Here is a 27,454-nt window from a genome sequence, read left to right as displayed (position 1 = left end):
GCATTAGTGACACCCCAGGATGAGCAAAGACAGTCTCTCCTATGTAAAGATACCTTAGACTTACGTGGAGACACGCGATAGGTAGGTTCAACCACCAGAGGGTGGCAAAGGCTTGAAAATCCCAAGAAATACGATCAAAAAAGCTATTCAACTACATCGAAGTATTTCCGTGTCTTTCTTACTTTTTATTTTCTATTTGCCACAGATCACGAGCTATGGGCCAGTGAGCACAAAGTATCAGTTATTAGCCTTCCAAAAATGTATAGGTGAAACCATATACAGAATACGCATCTAAGTGTTTTGCACTGACAGATGTTCTATTGGAGTTATTTTACGGCAAACTTTCCTCACGAAGTGTATTATCGTGTCTTCAAGGTAGACTGCGTTCAACTTGAAGGGACTCCATTAGTGTAGTTCCTTCCTGTATCCTTGTAAGGGGTGTAGCAGTACAAAAAACTACATTAACTAGAGAGGGACAGAATTGCGGGTTGAGGCTCCACGTTCTAAATCGGGGTAACTGCTGTGCTGGTTCACCTGCTGCCTAGTAACAGATGCAGCGCATCAGCGCATTTACAGCTACACTATAGCTTGACAGACAAGCTCGTTTCTCGCGACTGTCTGGTTACGTTCCAAATTGCAACCCTATTCCCTAAGTAGTGCGCAGGTTAGCGTTTTTCGTCATGAATCTTGTTCTAGAGGAAGCTCTGCAGAGTAGTCACTAGCTGGCACAGCCACTAAGTCATACATACAATCAGATTTTAAACCGAACCATATACTTAACCACACTGCTAACACTAATGTCTATAACCCAAACCTTAAATTAAGACCAAAAAGCACATTTTTGTTTTCATGAATTTGAACAATATTGTCAATTTTGACTTTGCAGCTGGCCTACCTAAGGGGAAATCGCTCAATTCTGCCTCCAGGACAAGACTCATGACAATAAACGTCAACCTGCATGTAATGCACTACTTTTGACCAGAGCAACCAAAAACCTATAGGGGTCTGGTCAAAAGTGCAGGGAATAGGGTGCCATTTGGTACTGGCCCTCTGTTCTCTGTACTAAGAGCACACTCCTCTCACCACTCAGGAATTCACATGTTGTCTGCCTCATGCTCTTCGGAGTAATTGGCAGATAGGTTTGGTATTGATTAAGTTTCAGAGCCTCATACTACATCCTCGTCTACAGCATGGTGTTAACTTCTTTAGAGGAAGGGCCGTATGCTAAGAGCCCAAGAAGAGGTCAATACAGGCTGTATCCCAAATGGCACCCTATTCCCTATAGAGTGCACTACTGTTGACCGGGGCCCATAGGGGTCTAATAGTGAAAAGAGTACCGTTTCTGGCCTAGTGAGATGGTTGGGATGGTTGTCTCCTATAAAACAGTTTATAGGTTATTGATGATCCTATTACACTGGCAATTTTAATCTAAAAGTGGACTGAGTTGCAATTTCTCAGCACTTTTATAAAGTAGGCCTATGTTTCACTTTCTTGATTGAATGTGTGTTTTTTTTCTATACTAAAACAAAATGGATACATAGCATGTCTTTCCTTTAACCTTTTGAGGTGCAAAACTGTAGTGGACTATTAGGCTATAATGTAAATGAATCATATAATGTTTCCCTCTGGTAGAATTCAATATCATCACTAAAGTGGGATTGTATTGTAATACATTTTGGTTAAAGATAATGGGATATTTAGATCTACCACCATTAGATACAACGCAACATCATACAAATCCTGTATGTTTCATACAAGTGTAAAGAACAAGTTAGAACTTGATATTGTGGCTACCGAGTGGCACAGCGGTCTAAGGCACTGCATCTCAGTGCTTGAGGCGTCACTACAGACACCCTGGCTCGAATCCAGGCTGTATCACAACCGGCCGTGATTGGGAGTCCCATAGGGTGGTGCACATTTGGCCCAGCGTCAACAGGGTTTGGCCGGTGTAGGCTGTTATTGTAAATAAGAATTTGTTCTTAACTGACTTGCCTAGTTAAATAAAAAAAAATACAATTGTGGTGACCTTAACCCAACACCTAGTGGCTGGTTAAGGTGTTGACTTGACAATTGCTGGACCTGGGTTTGAGTTCCAGTTGGGACTACCCCTCCTGAATTCACCACACTGGTGTCAGAAGTGGGATGGCACCTGAGGCCATCAGAGCGGCGTGAACACGTGAGTGACTCGGGTAAGAGAAGCATGAGGACACTCTCATCCTGAAGGAAGGGATATTATATAACCTAGTGAACTCATCAAGTGGTTTGGGCGTAATGGTTAAGGTGTTGGCTGACAATTTATTTTATTTTATTAGTCAAGTCAGTTAAGAACAAATTCTTATTTACAATGACGGCCTATCCTGGCCAAACCCTAACGACACTGGGCCACCCTATGGGACTCCCAATCACGGCCGATTGTGATACAGCCTGGAATCGAACCAGGGTTTGTAGTGATGCCTCTAGCACTGAGATGCAGTCCCTTTGACACCTACGCCACTCGGGAGCCACAATTGCTGGACTGGTGTCCGAATCCCGGTTGTGGCTACCCCGAATTCGCAACAATATCAATATTTTTTTTATCAGAGAAAACATCAAACCTAAACAATTGTCAATAATATTAAAATATAAGATAACATTTTTTAACCCATCAAAAACATCGTTAGGAGTAGTTTGATTTGGTAGGCTACTGCAGCCTTTGATTCATGTTAAATCGGGATGTCTGTCAGTAGAAGGATTTCTAACACTTTATTGTGGTTTTTATGAAGAAATATGAAAGTCCAGCACAATTAACTATTTTCATCGACAAAAAACATGTTGACCACACTGCATCAACTTTGTTCATTAATGAAAAGAATTGTGCTCACTTAACTTTCGAGTATGACATTGCAAAACATCTTGGAATAGGAGAGAGGGAGTTGGAGGCGGGGGCTGGGTCTCCTGCCTTACCCCTATCTCTTTACACGACTGCCAACCCGTCTATAGAGTTATTCCAGGAATGTGTTGAACATGGCTGCCGCGATGAAGGCACAGAAAACTGGACTGTTGGAACTTCGAGTTACCGTGGACCGTTGGATCCGGGTATTAGCCACACTTACGGAGGAGACTTTAACCGTGAGCCCCGGAGAGGTCGCCGAAGAACCAGTGAAACCCAACCCAACTCCCGCCGGTGACATTAATGGAGACCCAGCCAACCTCAGCTCCTTTCCCGTCCCAGAAACGATCACCAACGTTAAGCGCACGGTGAGAGTTACAAAGCAAGATGTGGGAGGACTTGGAATTAGTATTAAAGGTAAGTCCAACATGGTGCGCTATTAAACAACACTCTAAAACATGTATTTGGTCCCTTTCCTAAATGTAACTATGTAAACTACCCGACACTTGGATTAGAATTACCTAAAAGTAAATGCTGAAAGTAGCCTACTAAAATTATCCCTCACCGAACCTTCAACTCTTCAAAGGTCAGTCATTGGGTTGAAGATTTTCGTGCTGTATGTATTGCACTAGATAGACTCCGCCTATTGATCTAAGTTTTAACAGCGGAAAACCTATTGAAAGAACACGTCACAAACTATTCTCACCAAGACCAGCCATATCAGTTCATCATGAAAGTATCCCAATAACCCGTGCAACGTTGCAAGCAACTGTATTTATTTAGACATTGTATTTTGATGACCTGACTCTCTCTCTAAACACGTTATATGACAGGGTAAAGATAGTCTCCCAGGAAAGTTCGAAGTTGGTAAGGCTGCATGGTAACTTTTAGTGAAAGCTAGCCTATCTGCCATGCAATAATGGCATGTAGTAAACTCTTCATATAGAAATAAAAGCTGATGTTATTCAAGCACCGCTGTGAAATAGTTACATGATGTCATGGGAGTGAAATGTTGTCTAATGTAGTCCCATGGGGATTTGGAGCCAGAGTCTGAAATCCATACCAAAAGCTGACATTTAAGATGATATGTCAGTCTACTACATCAAACAAGTAGGCTAAGGTCCATATGTCGTATTGAATTAGAAAATCTATTTATTACATGATTTTTCTTTCAAATACTGTGTTTACAAATTATTATTCCCAACATCAAAATGTCTCCGATTTGTCCATGGTCTTTTTGAAGTATTCCTCAATCAAAGTTATGGCTCAAACTTGTGATTGGGAAGCAATGATCTATCTGCTTATTGCGTCATCGAAATCGAAAGCAAGTCAACAAAACCCCTTTGAGACACACCCTTTTCATCTAGGCTACTGGATTATCTAATGTACACCACTCAGGGCACCATTGAAAATGAGACCCTGGTCTCAATTGGGCTCCCCTGATTAAATAAAAGTTAATAAAACATTTGTTTATATATATATATAAAAAAAACTGTAGCGTGCACATGCAATCAGACACTGATGAAACATGCTTGTAGGAAGAGCAAGACTTTTGAGGTCTCAAGCAGAAAATACAGTATTTCTAAGAATACTACCCTACTCCTGTTTGAGCTTGAGAAGGTGTGTGTGTGTGTGAGCAGGGGGTGAGGGGAGTTCAACCCCTTCAAAATCACTTCATCTAGAGAATAACATTCCTGTGCTCAGTTATGTTTAGTAGCTCCCAGGCTGATAAAAAAAACTATTTTCCTCCACAAGTTTCTGCCCACCTGCAAGAACAGGCAGCTGCCACTCAGATCTCCCAACATGGTGTCTCAGATCTCCCAACATGGTGTCTCAGATCTCCCAACATGGTGTCTCAGATCTCCAAACATGGTGTCTCAGATCTCCCAACATGGTGTCTCAGATCTCCCAACATGGTGTCTCAGATCTCCAAACATGGTGTCTCAGATCTCCCAACATGGTGTCTCAGATCTCCCAACATGGTGTCTCAGATCTCCAAACATGGTGTCTCAGATCTCCAAACATGGTGTCTCAGATCTCCAAACATGGTGTCTCAGATCTCCAAACATGGTGTCTCAGATCTCCAAACATGGTGTCTCAGATCTCCAAACATGGTGTCTCAGATCTCCCAACATGGTGTAGTGGGCTATAGTCTCAGCTGTCACTCAGATCGCCTAACATGGTGTGGTGGCCTATAGCCTCCCATTCCTTTTGATGTTTAAAACAGCAGCAGAGCTGGTTAGGAAAATACCTCTCAGTATAGTCAATAACACACACACACACACACAATAACATATGCACTATACACACACATACACATGGATTTAGTACTGTAGATATGTGGTAGTGGTGGAGTAGGGGCCTGAGGGTACACAGTGTGTTGTGAAATCTGCGAATGTATTGTAATGTTTTAAAATTGTATAAACTGCCTTAATGTTGCTGGACCCCAGGAAGAGTAGCTGCTGCCTTGCCTTGGCCTCAGATAATGTGGATCCATAATAAATACAAATAGAATCCAGTCTGAGAACTTCTATCATCTAAAAGAAGGCACCATCATCAAACATCAATGGCTGTGTTTATCATGGCTGTTGTGAATAATGCTTATCATGGAGAGACTAAAGGGCTATGGCAGGGAGCTGGGCGATATGCGCAAAAATCCATATTGCGATAAATTACCTGAATTGATGCGATAACTATAAATAGAAGGATAAGTTTATAACATTAATTTGCACCACAGTTTATTTTATATATTTTTTTATTATTCTTTAAACTACTACTGCCATCCAAGACCTCTATCAGGTGGTGTCAGAGGAAGAGACAAAAAATTGCCAAAGACTCCAGCCATCCAATCCATAGACTGTTCGCTCTGCTACCGTCTCGCAAACGGTACCAGAGCATTGGCTCTTGGACCAGCAGGCTCCTAGACAGCTTCTACCCCTAAGCCATAAGACAGCTAAATAACCAGACTGCTAAGTAGTCAATTAATGGTACCGGAACGATCTGCACTGACTCTGTCTTGCACTGACCCTTACACACACTCACTAGACTATATATAGACACTAAATTGACACTATCCAAAATACTTTAAAATGGCTTTCTAACAATGATCAACAACCAACTTGACAGAGCTTGAAGAATCTTTTTAAAGAATAATGGGAAAATATTGTACAATCCAGGTGTGGAAGGCTCTTAGAGATTTACCCAGAAAGAGTCACAGCTGTAATCACTGCCAAAGGTGATTTTAACATGTATTGATTCAGGGGGTTGAATACTTCTCTAATCAAGATACTGTATATTAGTGGGGGTTTTTCCATTAATAAAAAAAAACATGTTAGAATTTTACTTACACGTTGACAGAGTATTTTGTGTAGATCATTGACAAAAAACCTGACAATTAAATCAGTTTTAATCTCACTTAGTAACACAACAAAATGTGGAAAAAGTCAAGCGGTGTGAATACTTTCTGAAGGCACGGTACATACAGTTGAAGTTTACATACACCTTAGCCAAATACATTTAAATTAAATTTTTCACAATTCCTGACATTTAATCCTAGTAGAAATTCCCTGTTTTAGGTCAGTTAGGATCATCACTTTATTTTAAGAATGTGAAATGTCAGAATAATCACATTCCCAGTGTTTCAGAAGTTTACATACAATCAGTTAGTATTTGGTAACATTGCCTTTAAATTGTTTAACTTGGATCAAACGTTTCGGGTAGCCTTCCACAAGCTTCCCACAATACTTTGGGTGAGAGGACATTTCTCCAAAAAGTACAATCTTTGTCCCCATTTGCAGTTGCAAACCGTAGTCTGGCTTTTTTTATGGCGGTTTTGGAGCAGTGGCTTCTTCCTTGCTGAGCGGCCTTTCAGGTTATGTCGATATAGGACTCATTTTACTGTGGATATAGATAGTTTTGTACCTGCTTCCTCCAGCATCTTCACAAGGTCCCTTGCTGATGTTCTGGGATTGATTTGCTCTTTTCGCACCAAAGTACGTTCATCTCTAGGAGACAGAACGCTTCTCCTTCCTGAGCGGTATGACGGCTGCATGGTCCCATGGGGTTTATACTTGCATACTATTGTTTGTATAGATGAACGTGGTACCTTTAATTGCTCCCAAGGATGAACCAGACTTGTGGAGGTCTACAATTTTTTTTCTGAGGTCTTGGCTGATTTCATTTGATTTTCCCATTATGCCAAGCAAAGAGGCACTGAGTTTGAAGGTAGGCCTTGAAATACATCCACAGGTACACCTCCAATTGACTCAAATGATGTCAATTAGTCTATCAGAAGCTTTTAAAGCCATGACATAATTTTCTGGAATTTTCCAAGCTGTTTAAAGGCACAGTCAACTTAGTGTATGTAAACTTCTGCCCCACTGGAATTGTGATACAGTGAATTATAAGTGAAATAATCTGTCTGTAAACAATTGTTGGAAAACTTACTTGTGTCACGCACAAAGTAGATGTCCTAACCGACTTGTCAAAACTCTAGTTTGTTAACAAGAAATTTGTGAAGTGGTTGAAAAATGAATTTTAATGACTCTAACCTAAGTGTATGCAAACTTCCGACTTCAACTGTATCTACCTCAAATACTTCGTACCTCTGCACATTTATCTGGTACTAGTACTCCCTGTACAGTGCATTCGCAAGGTTTTCAGACCCCTTGACTTTTCCACATTTTGTTATGTTACAGCCTTATTCTAAACTGGATTAAATCGTTTTTTTCCCCCCTCATCAATCTACATACAATACCCAATAATGACAAAGCAAAACCCGGTCTTAGAAATGTTTGCAAATGTGTTAAAAAAAACTACTGAAATGTCACAATTCCATAAGTTTTCAGACCCTTTACTCAGTACTTTGTTGAAGCACCTTTGGCAGTGATTACAGCCTCAAATCTTCTTGGGTATGACACTACAAGATTGGCACACCTGTATTTGGGGAGTTTCTCCCATTCTTCTCTGCAGATCCTCTCAAGCTCTGTCAGGTTGGATGGGGAGTGTCTCTGCACAGCTATTTTCAGGTCTCTCCAGAGATGTTCGATCGGGTTAAGTCCAGGCTCTTCCTGGGCCACTCAAGGACATTGAGACTTGTCCCGAAGCCTCTTCTGCGTTGTCTTGGCTGTGCTTAGGGTCATTGTCCTGTTGAAAGGTGAACCTTCACCCCCAGTCTGAGGCCCTGAGCACTCTGGAGCAGGTTTTCATCAAGGCTCTCTCTATACTTTGCTCCGTTAATCTTTCCCTGGATTCTGACTAGTCTCCCAGTCCCTGCCGCTGAAAAACATTCCCACAGCATGATGCTGCCACCACCATGCTTCACCGTAGGGATGGTGCCAGGTTTCCTCCAGATGTGACGCTTGGCATTCAGGCCAAAGAGTTTAATCTTGGTTTCATCAGACCAGAGAATCTTTTGGCAAACACCAAGCGAGCTGTCATGTGCCTTTTGCTGAGGAGTGGCTTCCTGTCTGGCCACTCTACCGTAAAGGCCTGATTGGTGGAGTGCTGCAGAGATGGTGATCCTTCTGAAGGTTCTCCCATCTCCACAGAGGAACTTTGGAGCTCTGTCACAGTGACCATTGGGTTCTTGGTCACCTCCCTGACCAAGGCCCTTCTCCCCCGATTGCTCAGTTTGGCCGGGTGGCCAGCTCTAGGAAGAGTCTTGGTGGTGTGCGTAAAGATAGGTAGAGGGCACCAGAGAGGGAGAGCGGGAGCAGGCGTGATCCAAAGAGCACTCTCGGCGGCTCTCGCAAAGCTACATTTAAGGCCGGCTAGGCTTGAGCTCTAAAGTTTGACTTGACACCATATGCTGTGAGTAGAAGTAGACCAGTGTGTAGAAATGTGTGCACAACTCAGATGTTCAGCTCATGCAAAAATTCATATGTTAAATAGTCAATAAGCTTTAATAAGGGGTGGCAGGTAGCCTAGTGGTTAGAGCATTGGGCCAGTAACCGAAAGGTTGCTAGATTGAATCCCCGAGCTGACAAGGTAAAAATCCTTCGTTCTGCCCGTGAACAAGGCAGTTAACCCACTGTTCCTAGGCCATCATTGTAACTAAGAATTTGTTCATAACTGACGTTCCTGGTTAAATATATATTTTTTAAAATAAGCATTGGTTGTATCCCTCAGGGGAGACAGTGAATCATGTCAATTATAAATCTCCTTAGAGATTCTAGTCCTCATTGAATTGTTAGTCAAACTGTCTATTCACACTGTGGGAACAAAGGAGTCCTGAAAGGTTGTAGTTTGCCCAGATACAGGGACAAGACTCTGCAGCTGACTTAAGGGAAATTCTGAAGAGCACTCTTCTCGTGGTTTATACTGTACTATGCAGATGATATAGTATGTTAGCGCGTCCGTCCAGGGGTTTTGGCAGCCGACCCAGCCAGTTAAGCATTATATGGGTGAAAGTGTACTGACCAGGTCCTGGGGTGATTATTGGCATCCAATGGCTTGTATTTGCACTGTCCTGGGGGCGGGGTAAGAGGTCTGGAGTGTTTTGTGTAATACAGTGAAAGAAGCTTACATGATAATTGGCTATAGTTTCTCTGGTACAAATGCTCAATGAAAAAGCTTAAGACACTATTTTAAGATTCACGGTGTGGGCCCTTGGACCTTTGAGACTTATACGGTTAAGAGGTGGCTCAAGTCTGTGCATAAAATATTCAGAGACACTTATTGTCCTCTAGACTCTCACATGCAAGCTTTTCGAAAGATCTATGTTAATGTAGGCCTCAGCATTACAAAAGATCTGAGTTAATGTAGGCCTCAGGAGCCGAATTCCTAACAAAGGCTGAATTCCAAACATCAAACACATCAAGTCCTGCTCCAGGTGTTTGAAACAAGAATCAATATTATATATGTGAGATGTAATTCAAAAAAACATGTAAGACGTCCTTTTAAGTGTGATTCATTTCCCTTATAACTAATATGACGCATGGTGAAATAGCGTGGACATAATGTTAAAATCAGAAAAATAACATCTGATTATATTTCTTTGGTGAAAATCACATTCAATAAACTCCTTGGGGTATGAATGCTTACTATTTAAATATTGCGCAATATTCAGTGTGATTTCTTTGTTTAGAATTTCACATTCCACTTGATTGCCAAGAATGTAGTCAATGAAATATTGCCCCAAAAGCATATTGCTTATGATTGGTTCATGATCTAATCTAAAAGTCTATTTGGAGTTTGTTCCTTGGTGATTTCGATTTGATCACCTGGTGATATTACAGTCTGGATACATTTTTTCTGCAATTTCTGTTTTTATCAGTTGAATCACTGAGGATATTTTTTTCCGCTGTCTCTCGCCTCATATGCCTCTCACACAATTCATCAGAGCGTAGAATCTCAACTTGGTGGGCATTATTTCTGCACCTCAATCACCGAACAAACAAACATGAAATGTCACTCTAGCGTGCACCGCTAGACCCAGACAGACATAAAAGGCATAGATCATGTTGACAGCGGAGGGAGTCGCCGTCTGCGCCGATGCCACTGGGATTGAGATGCATGGGCGAGGTGTATCAACCCCAGAATTTTTTATTGAAGGCACCTGGTTCTAGTCTCAGAAAGACGGTGCACGATGTAAATCTGTGGAATCGCCCGTATGAGCCAACCTGTGAAAGATATATTCTGAATTCATTTGATTTAATCCTCTTTCTGTACATTTCTCAGCCACTTTAAGGCCGAGACCGAACTGGCAGTTGACATTATTGACAATATTTACCAAGAATGGGCCCCGTGGAACTAGCAGATTCATCAGTCTATGAACTGAGCTTCATTATCCTGTTAGAGAGAAGAGACTGCAGCGGGGCAATGTGGATGACTGGTGTCCTCGTATGTTCTACAACTGCAGTTTTAATGGGAAACTTATCCCTTCCTCAGCTTTTCGAAAAAACTGCTTGAGCACTGCTTTGCCTTCAGAAAGTATTCAAACCCCTTGACTTAAGCCACATTTTGTTATGTTACAGCCTGAATTCAAAATGGATTAAATATACTTTTTGCCCACCCATCTACACACAATACCCCATAATGACAAAGTGAAAACATGTTTTAGAAATGTTTGCAAATGTATAATCTCATTTACATAAGTATTCCCACCCCTGAGTCAATACTTTGTAGAAGCACCTTCAGCAGCGATTACAGCTGTGAGTTTTTCTGGATATGTCTCTAAGAGCTTTCCACACCTGGATTGCGCAACATTTGCCCATTATTCTTTTCAAAACTCTTCAATCTCTGTCAAATTGGTTGTTGATCATTGCTAGACAACCATTTTCATATCTTGCCATAGATTTTCAAGCAGTCAATGAGCAAAAGTGCCCTCTTTGGCCTTGTGGGTGGAATGTTATTCATATTTTTCCGAATTTAATCATTAATAAAGATTATTTAGAAAACCTGACGAAATTGTGGTATTTCTATGTCAAACAGTTTTGTTATATTTTAGTCTTCTGTGATGTATATAAAGTGTAATATTGGGATGCAAACTCAAAATTGAATAAATGTCAACTCAATATGTTTGTTCCTCTCTGGCAACTGAGTTTGGAAGGACGCCTGTATCTTTGTAGTGACTTGGGTGTATTGATACACCATCCAAAGTGTCATTAATAACTTCACAATGCTCAAAGGGATATTCAATGTCTGTTAATTTATTTTTTTACCCATCTACCAATAGGTGCCCTTCTTTGCGAGGCATTGGAAAACCACACTGGCCTTTGTGGTTGGATCTGTGTTTGAAATTCACTGCTCCATTGAGGGACCTTACAATTATCTGTATGTGTGAGGTACAGAGATGAGGTAGTCATTCAAAAATCATGTTAAACACTATTATTGTACACAGAGTGAGTCAATGCAACTTATGTGACTTGTTAAGCACATTATTTTCTCTTGAACTTATTTAGGCTTGCTATAACAAAGGGGTTGAATACTTGACTCAAGACATTTCAGCTTTTCATTTTTAATTAATTTGTGAGGATTTAGAAAAACATAATTCCCCTTTGACATTATGGGGTATTGGGTATAGGCCAGTAACACAACATCTCTATTTAATCCATTTTAAATTCAGGCTGTAACACAACAAATTGTGGAATAAGTCAAAGGGTGTGAATAGTTTCTGAAGTGCCCACCTGAATTATTGGCACCCTAGGTAAATATTAACAAAAAAGGCTGTGAAAAATGTCATTGTTGTTTCTCAGCTTGATCTGGCACTCCAAATATCACATGACTTTAGCATTTTAAGTTAAAATTGTTCAAATAAAATACAATTGTCATCAATAAATAATTATTTAGTTCAAAAACATGCATGTCACAATTATTGGCACCCCTGCATTTAGTACTTTGTGCACCCCCCCTCCCTTTGCCAAGATAACAGCTCTGAGTCGTCTCATATAATGCTTGATGAGGTGGGAGAACACACCCTCCCTTTTCCAAGATAACAGCTCTGAGTCGTCTCCTATAATACTTGATGAGGTGGGAGAACACACCCTCCCTTTTCCAAGATAACAGCTCTGAGTCGTCTCCTATAATGTTTGATGAGGTGGGAGAACACATAGAAAGAGATTTGAGACCATCCTCCATACAGAAACTCTAGATCCTTCAGAGTCCTTGGTACTCCTTGGTACCGCCGAAATTGTTGCAACCCCTATTACTAGCCTGTTCAATCTCTCTTTCGTGTCATCTCAGATCCCCAAAGATTGGAAAGCTGCCACGGTCATCCCCCTCTTCACAGGGGGAGACACTCTAGACCCAAACTGCTACAGACCTACAGTTGAAGTCGGAAGTTTACATACACCTTAGCCAAATATATTTAAACTCCTCAGTTTTTCACAATTCCTGACATTTAATCCTAGTAAAAATTCCCTGTTTTAGGATCACCACTTTATTTTAAGAATGTGAAATGTCAGAATAATAGTAGAGAGAATGATTTATTTCAGCTTTTATTTCACATTCCCAGTGGGTCAGAAGTTTACATACACTCAATTAATATTTGGTAGCATTGCCTTTAAATTGTTTAACTTGGGTCAAACGTTTCCGGTAGCCTTCCACAAGCTCCCACAATAAGTTGGGTGAATTTTGGCCCATTCCTCCTGACAGAGCTGGTGTAACTGAGTCAGGTTTGTAGACCTCCTTGCTCGCAGACACTTTTTCAGTTATACCCACACATTTTCTATAGGATTGAGGTCAGGGCTTTGTGACGGCCACTCCAATACCTTGACTTTGTTGTCCTTAAGACATTTTGCCACAGCTTTGGAAATATGCTTGGGGTCATTGTCCATTTGGAAGACCCATTTGCGACCAAGCTTTAACTTCCTGACTGATGTCTTGAGATGTTGCTTCAATATATCCACATAATATTCCCTCCTCATGATGTCATCTATTTTGGGAAGTGCATCAGTCCCTCCTGCAGCAAAGCATCCCCACAACATGATGCTGCCACCCCCGTGCTCTATGGTTGGGATAGTGTTTTTCGGCTTGCAAGCCTCCCCCTTTTTCCTCCAAACATAACGATGGTCATTATGGCCAAACAGATCTATTTTTGTTTCATCAGACCAGAGGACATTTCTCCAAAAAGTACAATCTTTGTCCCCATGTGCAGTTGCAAACCGTAGTCTGGCTTTTTTATGGCGGTTTTGGAGCAGTGGCTTCTTCCTTGCTGAGCGGACTTTCAGGTTATGTCGATATAGGACTTGTTTTACTGTGGATATAGATACTTTTGTACCTGCTTCCTCCAGCAACTTCACAAGGTCCCTTGCTGATGTTCTGGGATTGATTTGCACTTTTCGCACCAAAGTAAGTTCATCTCTAGGAGACAGAACGCTTCTCCTTCCTGAGCGGTATGATGGCTGCGTGGTCCCATGGTGTTTATACTTGCATACTATTGTTTGTACAGATGAACGTGGTACCTTCAGGCATTTGGAAATTGCTCCCAAGAATGAACCAGACTTGTGGAGGTCTACAATGTTTTTCTGGGGTGTTGGCTGATTTCTTTTGATTTTCCCATGATGTCAAGCAAAGAGGCACTGAGTTTGAATGTAGGCCTTGAAATACATCCACAGGTACACCTCCAATTGACTCAAATGATGTCAATTAGCCTCTTAGAAGCTTCTAAAGCCATGACATCATTTTCTGGAATTTTCCAAGCTGTTTAAAGGCACAGTCAACTTAGTGTATGTAAACTTCTGACCTCCTGGAATTGTTATAAAGTGAATTATAAGTGAAATAATCTGTCTGTAAACAATTGTTGGAAAAATTACTTGTGTCATGCACAAAGTAGATGTCCTAACCGACTTGCCAAAACTCTAGTTTTTTAACATGAAATTTGTGGAGTGGTTGAAAAACGAGTTTTAATGACTCCAACCTAAGTGTATGTTAACTTCCGACTTCAACTGTATATCTATCCTACCCTGCATTTATAAGGTCTTCGAAAGCCAAGTTAACAAACAGATCACCGACCATTTCGAATCCCACCGCACCTTATCCGCTATGCAATCTGGTTTCAGAGCTGGTCATGGGTGCACCTCAGCCACACTCAAGGTCCTAAACGATATCTTAACCGCCATCGATAAGAAACAATACTGTGCAGCCGTATTCATTGACCTGGCCAAGGCTTTCAACTCTGTCAATCACCGCATCCTCATCGGCAGACTCAATTGCCTTGGTTTCTCAAATGATTGCCTCGCCTGGTTCACCAACTACTTCTCTGATAGAGTTCAGTGTGTCAAATCGGCGGGCCTGTTGTCCGGGCCTCTGGCAGTCTCTATGGGGGTGCCACAGGGTTCAATTCTTGGGCCGACTCTTTTCTCTGTATACATCAATGATGTCGCTCTTGCTGCTGGTGAGTCTGATCCACCTCTACGCAGACGACACCATTCTGTATACTTCTGGCCCTTCTTTGGACACTGTGTTAACTACCCTCCAGACGAGCTTCAATGCCATACAACTCTCCTTCCGTGGCCTCCAACTGCTCTTAAATACAAGTAAAACTAAATGCATGCTCTTCAACCGATCGCTGCCTGCTCCTGCCCGCCTGTCCAGCATCACTACACTGGACGGTTCTGACTTAGAATATGTGGACAACTACAAATACCTAGGTGTCTGGTTAGACTGCAAACTCTCCTTCCAGACTCACATCAAACATCTCCAATCCAAAGTTAAATCTAGAATTGGCTTCCTATTTTGCGACAAAGCATCTTTCACTCATGCTGCCAAACATACCCTCGTAAAACTGACCATCCTACCGATCCTCAACTTCGGCGAAGTCATTTACAAAATAGCCTCCAATACCCTACTCAATAAATTGGATGCAGTCTATCACAGTGCCATCCGTTTTGTCACCAAAGCCCCATATACTACCCACCACTGCGACCTGTACGCTCTCATTGGCTGGCCCTCGCTTCATACTCGTCGCCAAACCCACTGGCTCCAGGTCATCTACAAGACCCTGCTAGGTAAAGTTCCCCCTTATCTCAGCTCGCTGGTCACCATAGCAGCACCCACCTGTAGCACGTGCTTCAGCAGGTATATCTCTCTGGTCACCCCCAAAGCCAATTCCTCCTTCGGCCGCCTCTCCTTCCAGTTCTCTGCTGCCAATGACTGGAACGAACTACAAAAATCTCTAAAACTGGAAACACTTATCTCCCTCACTAGCTTTAAGCACCAGCTGTCAGAGCAGCTCACAGATTATTGCACCTGTACATTGCCCATCTATAAATTAGCCCAAACTACTACCTCTTCCCCTACTGTATTTTTTATTTATTTATTTTGCTCCTTTGCACCCCATTATTTCTATTTCTACTTTGCACTTTCTTCCACTGCAAATTTACTTCGCCACCATGGCATTTTTGCCTTAACCGCCCTTATCTCACCTCATTTGCTCACATTGTATATGGACTTATTTTTTCTACTGTATTATTGACTGTTTTACTCCATGTGTAACTCTGTTGTATGTGTCATACTGCTTTGCTTTATCTTTGCCAGGTCGCAATTGTAAATGAGAACTTGTTCTCAACTAGCCCAACTGGTTAAATAAAGGTGGGGGAAAAAAATATATAGGGCCCTGCTTTAGACTGGGACCGGTTCCCTATATAGGGCCCTGCTTTAGACTGGGACCGGTTCCCTATATAGGGCCCTGCTTTGGACTGGGACCGGTTCCCTATATAGGGCCCTGCTTTAGACTGGGACCGGTTCCCTATATAGGGCCCTGCTTTGGACTGGGACCGGTTCCCTATATTGGGCCCTGCTTTGGACTGGGACCGGTTCCCTATATTAGGCCCTGCTTTGGACTGGGACCGGTTCCCTATATAGGGCCCTGCTTTGGACTGGGACCGGTTCCCTATATAGGGCCCTGCTTTGGACTGGGACCGGTTCCCTATGTAGGGCCCTGCTTTGGACTGGGACCGGTTCCCATGTAGGGCCCTGCTTTGGACTGGGACCGGTTCCCTATATAGGGCCCTGCTTTGGACTGGGACCGGTTCCCTATATAGGGCCCTGCTTTGGACTGGGACCGGTTCCCTATATAGGGCCCTGCTTTAGACTGGAGCACTATGGCCCTGGTAAAGTAATGCATTATAAAGGGATTGAGAATAGGGTGGCATTTGGGACACAACTTTTGTCATCATCTTTAATGCAGTGTTTGTCTGTGTCATGCTGCCTCACCCAAGCCCCTGTACTCCTGTATCCACCAACGATAACAGCTACACACCAGCTAGTGCACTTAGTAGCATGTTCCAGACCCCTGCATCGTAACAGAACACGGACGCTGTACACACAGCACTGTCTGAAAGACCCTTTATCACAGTAACAAGCAGAACAACAAAAAATGGCCGACTAAAATGGGAAACTTAAACCTCCAGTCAAACTGAGGTACTTCCTTCTTTCCTCCTCCTTCTGTGTTTGTCATTGGTTTAAATAATCACTTCCAACCAATCGTTGTTTATCATGGTCGTCGTTGGAACTGAAGGCTGTCTCAAATGTCCCGTCCATTTGATGGGAGTTATTCAAGCAGCATGTAATCTTCCCAAATGGCAATTCCATATAGTGCACTACTTTTGACGAGTGCCCTATGGGATCTAGTTCACTATATAGGGAACAAGGGTGCCATTTTGAAGACGTTTTTTTTTGAAAGGTAGGAAAGTGCCAGGTTGGTTAAAATGATATCAAGGATCTTTAGTTTTAGAAACAAAAAAAATCTGTTCTCTCTAGGGCTGACCCCATTTAGTTGACTGGTCGATTGTTGGGTCGATAGACTGTTGGTCGACCGAGAGATTCTTTAGTCAAGCAGTCGCAATTTTGACTTTTTTGCTGCACAAGCCAATTGGCTGATTCGTACCTGTCTCAGTCAGGTAGCCATGGGGATGGCATGGTACATCACTCTAAGAGGTGTCATACTGAAATAGTAAATGGTTGTATTATGCTAAAAAATAAATATCATTTTTTTATAACGTGCTCTTTCTCCTGCGTTAGATACGGTCGCTCTCTGCGGTTCTGAAACATAATCTTCAGTGCGCCTTTTCTTTATATTGCTATGTGCATAATAACAAAGTTAACATGCGTATTGAGATTGATAACCCGAGGTGGAGGCAGCAGAGATGAGGAAACAGGCCTAATTGTCTTAGAAAATTGAGGAGAGCGCAAACCCCAACTTAATTAGGTCTATAATCAATAGCCTAACTGTTGAATGTGCCTGGCTTTATGAGTCATATATCTACAGAAATAAGACAGATCCTCAATCTGTTGCATGTTTGTTTAATAGTGAGCACCAAGCCTCATGTAACGGCATAATGTTGGATAAAGCAATTTCACAGTTTCGGCTGTTTTTTTAGATCTTTGCAATGCTGTAATAAAGGCTTTACTTTTTGTTTTCGTTAGAACAGACTGCTATTACGTATAATTTATTTAGTGTTTACACTGTTCCAAACAGGCGCAAGAATATTGTAATCTGGGATAGGATTAAGTAATCCTTCTAACCCTCCCCCCCAAAAAAGATATAGATGTACTATTGTAAAGTGGTTGTTCCACTGGATATCATATGGTGAATGCACCAATTTGTAAGTCGCTCTGGATAAGAGCGTCTGCTAAATGACGTAAATGTAATGTAAATGTATGATTTTTCAACGCCGATGCCGATTATTGGAGGACCCCAAAAAAAAGCCGATACCGATTAATCGGACAATTTTTATTTGATTTATTTATTTGTAATAATGACAATTACAGGAATACTGAATGAACACTTATTTTAACTTAATATAATACATCAATAAAATCAATTTAGTCTCAAATAAATAATGAAACATGTTCAATTTTGTTTAAATAATGCAAAAACAAAGTGTTGGAGAAGAAAGTAAAAGTGCAATATGTGCCATGTAAGAAAGCTAACGTTTAAGTTCCTTGCTCAGAACATGAGAACATATGAAAGCCGGTGGTTCCTTTTAACATGAGTCTTCAATATTCCCAGGTAAGAAGTTTTAGGTTCTAGCTATAATAGGAATTATAGGACTATTTCTCTCTATACGATTTGTATTTCATATATCTTTGACTATTTGATGTTCTTATAGGCACTTTAGTATTGCCAGTGTAACAGTAAGGCTTCCGTCCCTCTCCTCGCTCCTACCTGGGCTCGAACCAGGAACACATCGACAACAACAGCCACCCTCGAAGCAGCGTTCCCCATGCAGAGCAAGTGATGTTTGAAACTCTATTAGCGCGCACCCCGCTAACTAGCTAGCCATTTCACATGGGTTACACCAGCCTAATCTCGGGAGTTGATAGGCTTGAAGTCATAAACAGCGCAATGCTTGAAACATTGCGAAGAGCTGCTGGCAAAACGCACATAAGTGCTGTTTGAATGAATGCTTACGAGCCTGCTGGTGCCTACCATCGCTCAGTCAGACTGCTCTATCAAATCATAGACTTAATTATAACATAATAACACACAGAAATACGAGCCTTAGGTCATTAATATGGTCGAATCCGGAAACTATCACGTTTATTCTTTCAGTGAAATACGGAACCGTTCCGTATTTATCTAACGGGTGGCATCCATAAGTCTAAATATTCCTGTTACATTGCACAACCTTCAATGTTATGTCATAATTACGTAAAATTGTGGCAAATTAGTTCGCAACGAGCCAGGCGGCCCAAACTGTTGCATATACCCTGACTCTTCGTGCAATGAACGCAAGAGAAGTGACACAATTTCAGCTGGTTAATATTGCCTGCTAACCTGGATTTCTTTTAGCTAAATATGCAGGTTTAAAAATATATACTTCTGTGTATTGATTTTAAGAAAGGCATTGATGTTTATGGTTAGGTACATTCGTGCAACGATTGTGGTTTTTCGCAAATGCGCGTTTGTTAAATCATCCCCCGTTTGGCGAAGTCGCCTGTCTTTGTTAGGAAGAAATAGTCTTCACACAATTCGCAACAAGCCAGGCGGCCCAAACTGCTGCATATACCCTGACTCTGTTGCAAGAGAAGTGACACATTTTCTCTAGTTAAAAGAAATTCATGTTAGCAGGCAATATTAACCTCTTGGGGCTAGGTGGGACGCTAGCGTGCCACCCGTGGTGCACTCCATCAACAGCAGGTGCATTTCAAGAGCGGCAAATTTGAATCCAAATAAATGTCAAAATTCAAATTTTTCAAAAATACAACTATTTTACACCATTTGAAAGATAAACATCTCCTTAATCTAACCACGTTTTACGATTTCAAAAAGGTTTTACGGCGAAAGCATAAATTTAGAGTATGTTAGGACAGTACATTTACAAGAGTTGTGTGTAATGTTTTGTCAAGTCAAAGACAGGGTCACCAAAACCATAAAACCAGCTAAAATGATGCACTAACCTTTTACAATCTCCATCAGATGACACTCCTAGGACATTATGTTAGACAATGCATGCATTTTTAGTTCTATCAAGTTCATATTTATATCCAAAAACAGCGTTTTACTATGGCATTGATGTTGAGGAAATCGTTTCCCTCCAATAACCGGCAGTCAAGTCAGCGTCACAAATTAAATAATTAAAATTAGAAAACATTGGTAAAATATTATATTGTCATTTAAAGAATTATAGATTTACATCTCTTGAACGCAATCAACTTGCCAGATTTAAAAATAACCTTACTGGGAAATCACACTTTGCAATAATCTGAGCACTGCGCCCAGAAAAATACGCGTTGCGATACAGACTAGACGTCATGTTGGAGAGATCTAAAATCGAAAATACTATGTAAATAATCCATTACCTTTGATTCTCTTCATCAGATGTCACTTCCAGGTATCACAGGTCCATAACGAATGTAGTTTTGTTCAAAAAAGCTCATCATTTATGTCCAAAAATCTCTGTCTCGTTAGCACATGATGTAAGCCAGCCGGACTTCTCGTCATGAACGAGGGGAAAAAATATATTTCCGTTCGTTCAAACATGTCAAACGTTGTATAGCATAAATCATTAGGGCCTTTTTTAACCAGAACATGAATAATATTCAAGGTGGACGAATGCATACTCTTTTATAACGTATTGGAACGAGGGTACCCACCATGAACTAGCGCGCCAGGTGTCTAATGGGACATCAACGTTCCATGGCTCTTGTTCGGTCAGATCTCCCTCCAGAAGACTCAAAACACTTTGTAAAGGCTGGTGACATCTAGTGGAAGCAATAGGAAGTGCCAAAATATTCCTAAACCCCTGTGTTTTTCAATGGGATAGGTTTAAAGTCAATACAACACATCAGGTATCCACTTCCTGTCAGAAAATGTCTCAGGGTTTTGCCTGCCAAATGAGTTCTGTTATACTCACAGACACCATTCAAACAGTTTTGGAAACTTTAGAGTGTTTTCTATCCATATATAATAAGTATATGCATATTCTAGTTACTGGGTAGGATTAGTAACCAGATTAAATCGGGTACATTTTTTTTATCCAGACGTGCAAATGCTGCCCCCTAGACCCAACAGGTTAACTAAATATGCAGGTTTAAAAATATATACTTGTGTATTGATTTTAAGAAATGCATTGATGTTTATGGTTGGAGCAACATGTACCTAAGCGATTATATGGAACGCAGGACAGGCTAGATAAACTAGTAATATCATCAACCATGTGTAGTTAACTAGTGATTATGATTGATTGATTGTTTTTTATAAGATAAGTTTAATGCTAGCTAGCAACTTACCTTGGCTTCTTACTGCATTCGCGTAACAGGCAGGCTCCTCGTGGAGTGCAATGTAAAGCAGGTGGTTAGAGCGTTGGACTAGTTAACCGTAAGGTTGCAAGATTGAATCCCCGAGCTGACAAGGTAAAAATCTGTCATTCTGCCCCTGAACAAGGCAGTTAACCCACCATTCCTAGGCCGTCATTGATAATAAGAATGTGTTCTTAACTGACTTGCCTAGTTAAATAAAGGTGTAAAAAAAAAATGCAAAATTCGGCCTAATTGGTGTCTAAAAATACCGATTTCCGATTGTTATGAAAACTTGAAATCGGCCCTAATTAAACGGCCATTCCGATTAATCGGTCGACCTCTAGTCAGTAGTTTTGGAGACTTGGTGACCCCAAGATGTTATCAACTTATGCAATTCTCCAACTGTGATCCTTGAAGAATTATTTTTGCCACTTGAACCATCCTTCTCATTGTGCGTGGAGGCAAAATACACTCGCTTCATCACAGCTCCAGTTGTTTTAAATATCTTAATTATTGCCCTAATAGTGGAGATGGGTATTTTGAGGCGTGTTGCTATCTCTATATAGCCATTGCCTGATTTGTGAAGGTCAACAACATTTTGTCTCATTTCACTTGTGTGTTCTCAGGCCTTTCCCATGTTGATGGATGACTAAGGGAGTTTAGTGTGTCACCTCATATTTATACCCCAGTGAATAAGGAAGTCATGGATTACCACTTAAGAGTTCCTAAAGACTCAGTTGAACTTTAAAAAGTAAAATATTAATCAGAATATACATCAATTAGATTTTGTTCATAAGAATTTCTAGGGTGCCAATAATTTATTTAACAATTTGGAAGATTACATTTTGTTCACAGCCTTTTTTGTTCATACTGTATTTACCTATGGTGCCAAAAATTCAGGAGGGCACAGTATATATTGTTAGTATGTATGTGTTGGGCTTTATAAATTGTTTACTTGTATGTGTTGGGCTTTAGCTGAGATTATTCTTTACACAGTCAAGTGTATTTGTCCAGGCTTTAATTGTTCCTAGAGTAGCACCATTTATTCTCACTGTGGATAATTCTTATGGTATAACTTCTAACAGGAACTGGATCCACTGCAGTATTGGGAGAGAGTGAGGTGACCCAATATTTGTTTTGCATGGTGCTGCCAGTAATAATCATCATTAAATAACATAGTAGATGCAAAGCATTGAATATTTACATTCATGCACGTTGAAATTAATTTTGAACACTTTGTCCTAGAAACATTTAACTGCAGGGCATCCCACATCATATGAAGGAATGTGCCTACCTAATTTAGGAGACACAGTCAACAGTTGGGAGTTGGGGCCAATTTAATTGTAAAACGTTTTCTTGCTGTTAAATACAGTCTGTGAACAAACTTAAAATGCATAGGTTGATGGTTCGAATTACAGGATGCCAAGGTCATATTATATATATATATATATATATATCTCGAGGGAGAGAGAGATCAGATATATATATATATGAGAGAGATCAGTCCTTTTTGGGAGCCCAGATAATTTATTTATAAATCCCATCATTTGATGGTTCGGTACATATGAAAAGCATTTTCTCAATCACAAATATTCATACCACTTTGAACTGTCCATAAATAAAGATCCCTGTAAACAGTAGTGTCGTTTCAAGCAATTTATTATAGTTAGAAGGAGAACAGCGTCTTATCTTCTCATTCTGCAGCATAAATCCGACTGACCACCGACTGTCACAGTGCAGCACAAGTGAAAAATGAAAACTACTTTGAAATCCCGGCACGGAGTTTTTTACCTGACTGGAATAGTTGGATCAAATATAAAATGGGAAATAGAGTTCTTATTGTTGTCCACTGTACAATATCGAGCATGTGAGCTCAGAGATGTGAAATTGTGCACTAAAATCAAATTATGGAATTTTCACAATGCCCTCAAATGACATAATTTCCAAGCATTCCAAAGGAGCGTGTTGACTGGTTGCCTCCTTTAGTGTTATATCAAGGTTACAAAATCTAACCTTACCAAAATATTATTGCAGATCATTTGATGATGTATTTAGCTGTTGTATAATGAAAGGTTTGGAAAAACAGGAAAAAACCTTTGCGTGTCACCTTTAAGCCCTAGGAAAAAGCCTGTAGACCACCATATTTCATATTCACATCCCTTCTCCATTAAGAGAGGGGCACACACTTAGACCGGTAACCGTCTGGTTTATACTTTGTATGCGAAGCGAACCGTGTTCCTTTAAGATGAACTGAACCGATGCCATATGCTTTACTTTGCAGGTGGGAAAGAGAATAAAATGCCTATTCTCATCTCGAAGATCTTCAAAGGGTTGGCTGCTGACCAGACGGAGGCCCTGTACGTGGGCGACGCCATCCTTTCGGTCAATGGCTCTGACCTCCGGGAGGCCACACACGATGACGCCGTGCAGGCTCTGAAGAAGACGGGCAAGGAGGTCATCCTAGAGGGTAAGCACCACCAGGAAGTTTGCCAGGCCGGGGTTCCAAGAAATGTTCTAGCATGACCAAGTCGATTATCGACCAAAAGGTCGCTGGTGTAGAGGTTCAAACCCAGCATTGCATGCCATGAGGTAGATTGCTTCTCCTTCAGTGGATTAGAAGCAAGATGAACTGTAAGTAAGTGAACAGTAAGTAACTTTGGATAGAAGTAGCGAACAACTTCCAAGAAATAGAAATGTCTCACCTCGAGGAAAAGCCTCTTAGCACACTGAGATAGAGCCGGGCTGTAGAGGGGGGGTTACAGATGTAGGATCTTCATTTGATCACCCTGTTTGTTGCAGGATAACTTGTAGTGTTACATTTTTGTAGTGTATTTGAGGTTTAAAAAGGCTTCTGAAGTTTGTAAATGTCATATTTATCAACCCCTAGAAAAATGTCCATTAATTATAATCCACATAATAATTCACATTTTCTGTTGCTGCAGGATTAATTTTCTGCTGCAGCAAAATGGCTCAAATTAAAATCCTACATTTGTATCAGAGTCGATCCTATTGAACCAAAAATAATGGCTGCTGCAAATCCCATCACAACCCATCAAATGCCCCATTGAAACTAGCTAAAATGAGAACTTCTGGGCTGCCGGTCGGCACTGCAGGGGATCAATGTGCAGAAAGTCCTGGAGGTGGTCATGTAGGTGGTCACTGCTCTCTGTCAGTCAGCCAGGCCAGGCAGCTCCAGCAGCAGGCGAAGGGAAACGGACAGTGTTGAATGTGAGATAAGGTCTTTAACTGAGATCAATAGAAGGCTTGCATGTTGTCCATTGATTGCATCACAGGTGTTCTGTGACTCCCAATATTTTATGTGCGTAATGAATGTGCACATCATTGGACAGGTCTGTTATTCTACCCTCTACAAAAGGGACTTATGCTGTGCTCTAGAAGGAAGCACAATATCAACAGTGAATTTCTGTAGCGTTAAGTTAGGCTGTTGACCACCAACTTCTCCAGTACTGTCCAGATGGCCCTCTGAGACACGCATACAGTAGACGGATACACCAGTTTATTAATGTGAGGCGGGTTAGCTTGCTGGCACACAAATCCACAGCGCTCCACAGCCAGCTAGGCCGGGGAAATCCCTCTAAATCCCTCTGCCCTGTCAACACCGGAGCAGAAAAGGATCAGGCAGCTCATCCAACAGACCTGTGATCCATAATGTCAGAAATCATTTCATGGGTTACTCACCCTGAGGAGCGGATTTGGCAGGAAACAAGTCGAGAGGCTTTGGGACTTTGCTGAGGGGGAGGTTATTGAGAGGCTTCTGTTGTGTCTAGGAGTGCCCCAGCATTCTCCAACAGTTTCTAAACAACAGCGCTAAGCCTGAGGTAGTTTGGTTGTCTGATCTCAAGGCAACATGGTGTTGTATTGACTACTTTGTCCATAGTTACACCTGTGATAACCTTATGACTTCCAGAACATGGACAAGAGAAGTACTCTCACACTGTCTCTGTTCTCCTGTCTTAACAACTTAGTTGAAGATGTGTGAGTATTTTTCTTTATTTTCTATTGAAAAATTGATTGCATTTTGAAACTTGATATGTGTTGACTTCCATTACGCCCCTTCGTCGGTGATTGGCCAACAGTAGGGGTGGGAAATATGGACGGGATACTTCAATGAAGTGTTTGCTGTCATTCAACGAGAAAGACAAGAGTGCAGCCAATGATTTATATAAAGACGAGAGTGCAGCCAATGATGTATATAAACCCTGGATTGTTGATGTTATGTATTGAGACGCTTTGAAGCCACCAGTCAGCCATATTGGCACTCCTCAGAAAAGCAGCCTTCCATAGGAATTAATGGAATTCTACAGTATATTATTGAAATATTTGAAGGACAAAATTACATGTATTTAAGTATTTTTTGATTGTAGTGGGAACAGTAACATTAGTACTTTGTAATATAAATATATATATACAGTTGAAGTCGGAAGTTTACATACACCTTAGCCAAATACATTTAAACTCAGTTTTTCACAATTCATGACATTTAATTCTAGTAAAAATTCCCTATTTTTGGTCAGTTAGGATCACCACTTTATTTTAAGAATGTGAAATGTCAGAATAATAGTAGAGAGTGATTTATTTCAGCTTTTATTTCTTTCATCACATTCCCAGTGGGTCAGAAGTTTACATGCACTCAATTAGAATTTGGTAGCATTTCCTTTAAATTGTTTAACTTGGATCAAATGTTTTGGGTAGCCTTCCACAAGCTTCCCACAATAAGTTGGGTGAATTTTGTCCCATTCCTCCTGACAGAGCTGGTGTAACTGAGTCAGGTTTGTAGGCCTCCTTGCTCGCACACGCTTTTTCAGTTCTGCCCATAAATTTTCTATAGGATTGAGGTCAGGGCTTTGTGATAGCCACTCCAATACCTTGACTTTGTTGTCCTTAAGCCATTTTGCCACAACTTTGGAAGTATGCTTGGGGTCATTGTCCATTTGGAAGACCCATTTGCGACCAAGCTTTAACATCCTGACTGATGTCTTGAGATGTTGCTTCAATATATCCACATAATTTTCCTCCTCATGATGCCATCTATTTTGTGAAGTGCACCAGTCCCTCCTGCAGCAAAGCACCTCCACAACATGATGCTGCCACCCCCGTGCTTCACGGATGGGATGGTGTTTTTCGGCTTGCAAGCCTCCCTCTTTTTCCTCCAAACATGACGATGGTCATTATGGCCAAACAGTTCTATTTTTGTTTCATCAGACCAGAGGACATTTCTCCAAAAAGTACGATCTTTGTCCCCATGTGCAGTTGCAAACCGTAGTCTGGCTTTTTTATGGTGGTTTTGGAGCAGTGGCTTCTTCCTTGCTGAGTGGCCTTTCAGGTTATGTTGATATAGGACTCGTTTTACTGTGGATAAAGATACTTTTGTACCTGTTTCCTCCAGCATCTTCACAAGGTCCTTTGCTGTTGTTCTGGGATTGATTTGCACTTTTCGCACCAAAGTACGTTCATCTCTAGGAGACAGAACGCGTCTCCTTCCTGAGCGGTATGATGGCTGCTTGGTCCCATGGGGTTTATACTTGCGTACTAATGTTTGTACAGATGAACGTGGTACCTTCAGGCATTTGGAAATTGCTCCCAAGGATGAACCAGACTTGTGGAGGTCTACAATTGTTTTTCTGAGGTCTTGGCTGATTTCTTTTGATTTTCCCATGATGCCAAGCAAAGAGGCACTGAGTTTGAAGGTAGGCCTTGAAATACATCCACAGGTATACCTCCAATTGACTCAAATGATGCCAATTAGCCTAACAGAAGCTTCTAAAGCCATGACATCATTTTCTGGAATTTTCCAAGCTGTTTAAAGGCACAGTCAACTTAGTGTATGCAAACTTCTGCCCACTGGAAGTGTATGTAAACTTCTGCCCACTGGAATTGTGATACAGTGAATTCTCAGTGAAATAATATGTCTGTAAACAATTGTTTGAAAAATTACTTGTGTCATGCACAAAGTAGATGACCTAACCGACTTGCCAAAACTTTAGTTTGTTAACAAGATATTTGTGAAGTGGTTGAAAAACGAGTTTTAATGACTCTAACCTAAGTGTATGTAAGCTTCCGACTTCAACTGTATATACACACACAGTGCATTCGGGAAATTATTCAGACCCCTTGACTTTTTCCACAGTTTGTTATGTTACAGCCTTATTCTAAAAATGATTTAAAAAAATGTTTTGCTCTATTCATCTATCCCTCGGTCCTGACTAGTCTCCCAGTCCCTGCCGCTGAAAAACATCCCCACAACATCATGCTGCCACCACCATGCTTCACCGTCCTCCAGACGTGATGCTTGGAATTCAGGTCAAAGATGGTCTGAGAGACTTTAGGTGCCTTTTGGCAAACTCCAAGCGGGCTGTCACGTGCCTTTTACTGAGGAGT

The 27,454-nt window shown here is 41.2% G+C and overlaps 1 protein-coding gene across 1 annotated transcript in view; it reads left to right on the top strand.

Moving 5' to 3' along the window:
• Positions 1-2,924: 2,924 nt before the first annotated feature.
• Positions 2,925-27,454, top strand: part of LOC106583661 (alpha-1-syntrophin) — a 70,106-nt gene continuing 45,576 nt past the window's right edge. Inside the window, exons 1-2 of the mRNA XM_014168116.2 lie at positions 2,925-3,286; positions 23,337-23,522. Of these exons, the coding sequence (XP_014023591.2) occupies positions 3,004-3,286; positions 23,337-23,522 (469 nt within the window). The 5' untranslated portion in view covers positions 2,925-3,003. The remainder of the gene's footprint in view (positions 3,287-23,336; positions 23,523-27,454) is intronic.

Source organism: Salmo salar, chromosome ssa22, assembly GCF_905237065.1.
Source record: "Salmo salar chromosome ssa22, Ssal_v3.1, whole genome shotgun sequence".
Taxonomy (NCBI): domain Eukaryota; kingdom Metazoa; phylum Chordata; class Actinopteri; order Salmoniformes; family Salmonidae; genus Salmo; species Salmo salar.
The sequence above is the reverse complement of the archived record's forward strand: the minus strand, read 5'-3'. Positions and strand labels throughout refer to the sequence as shown.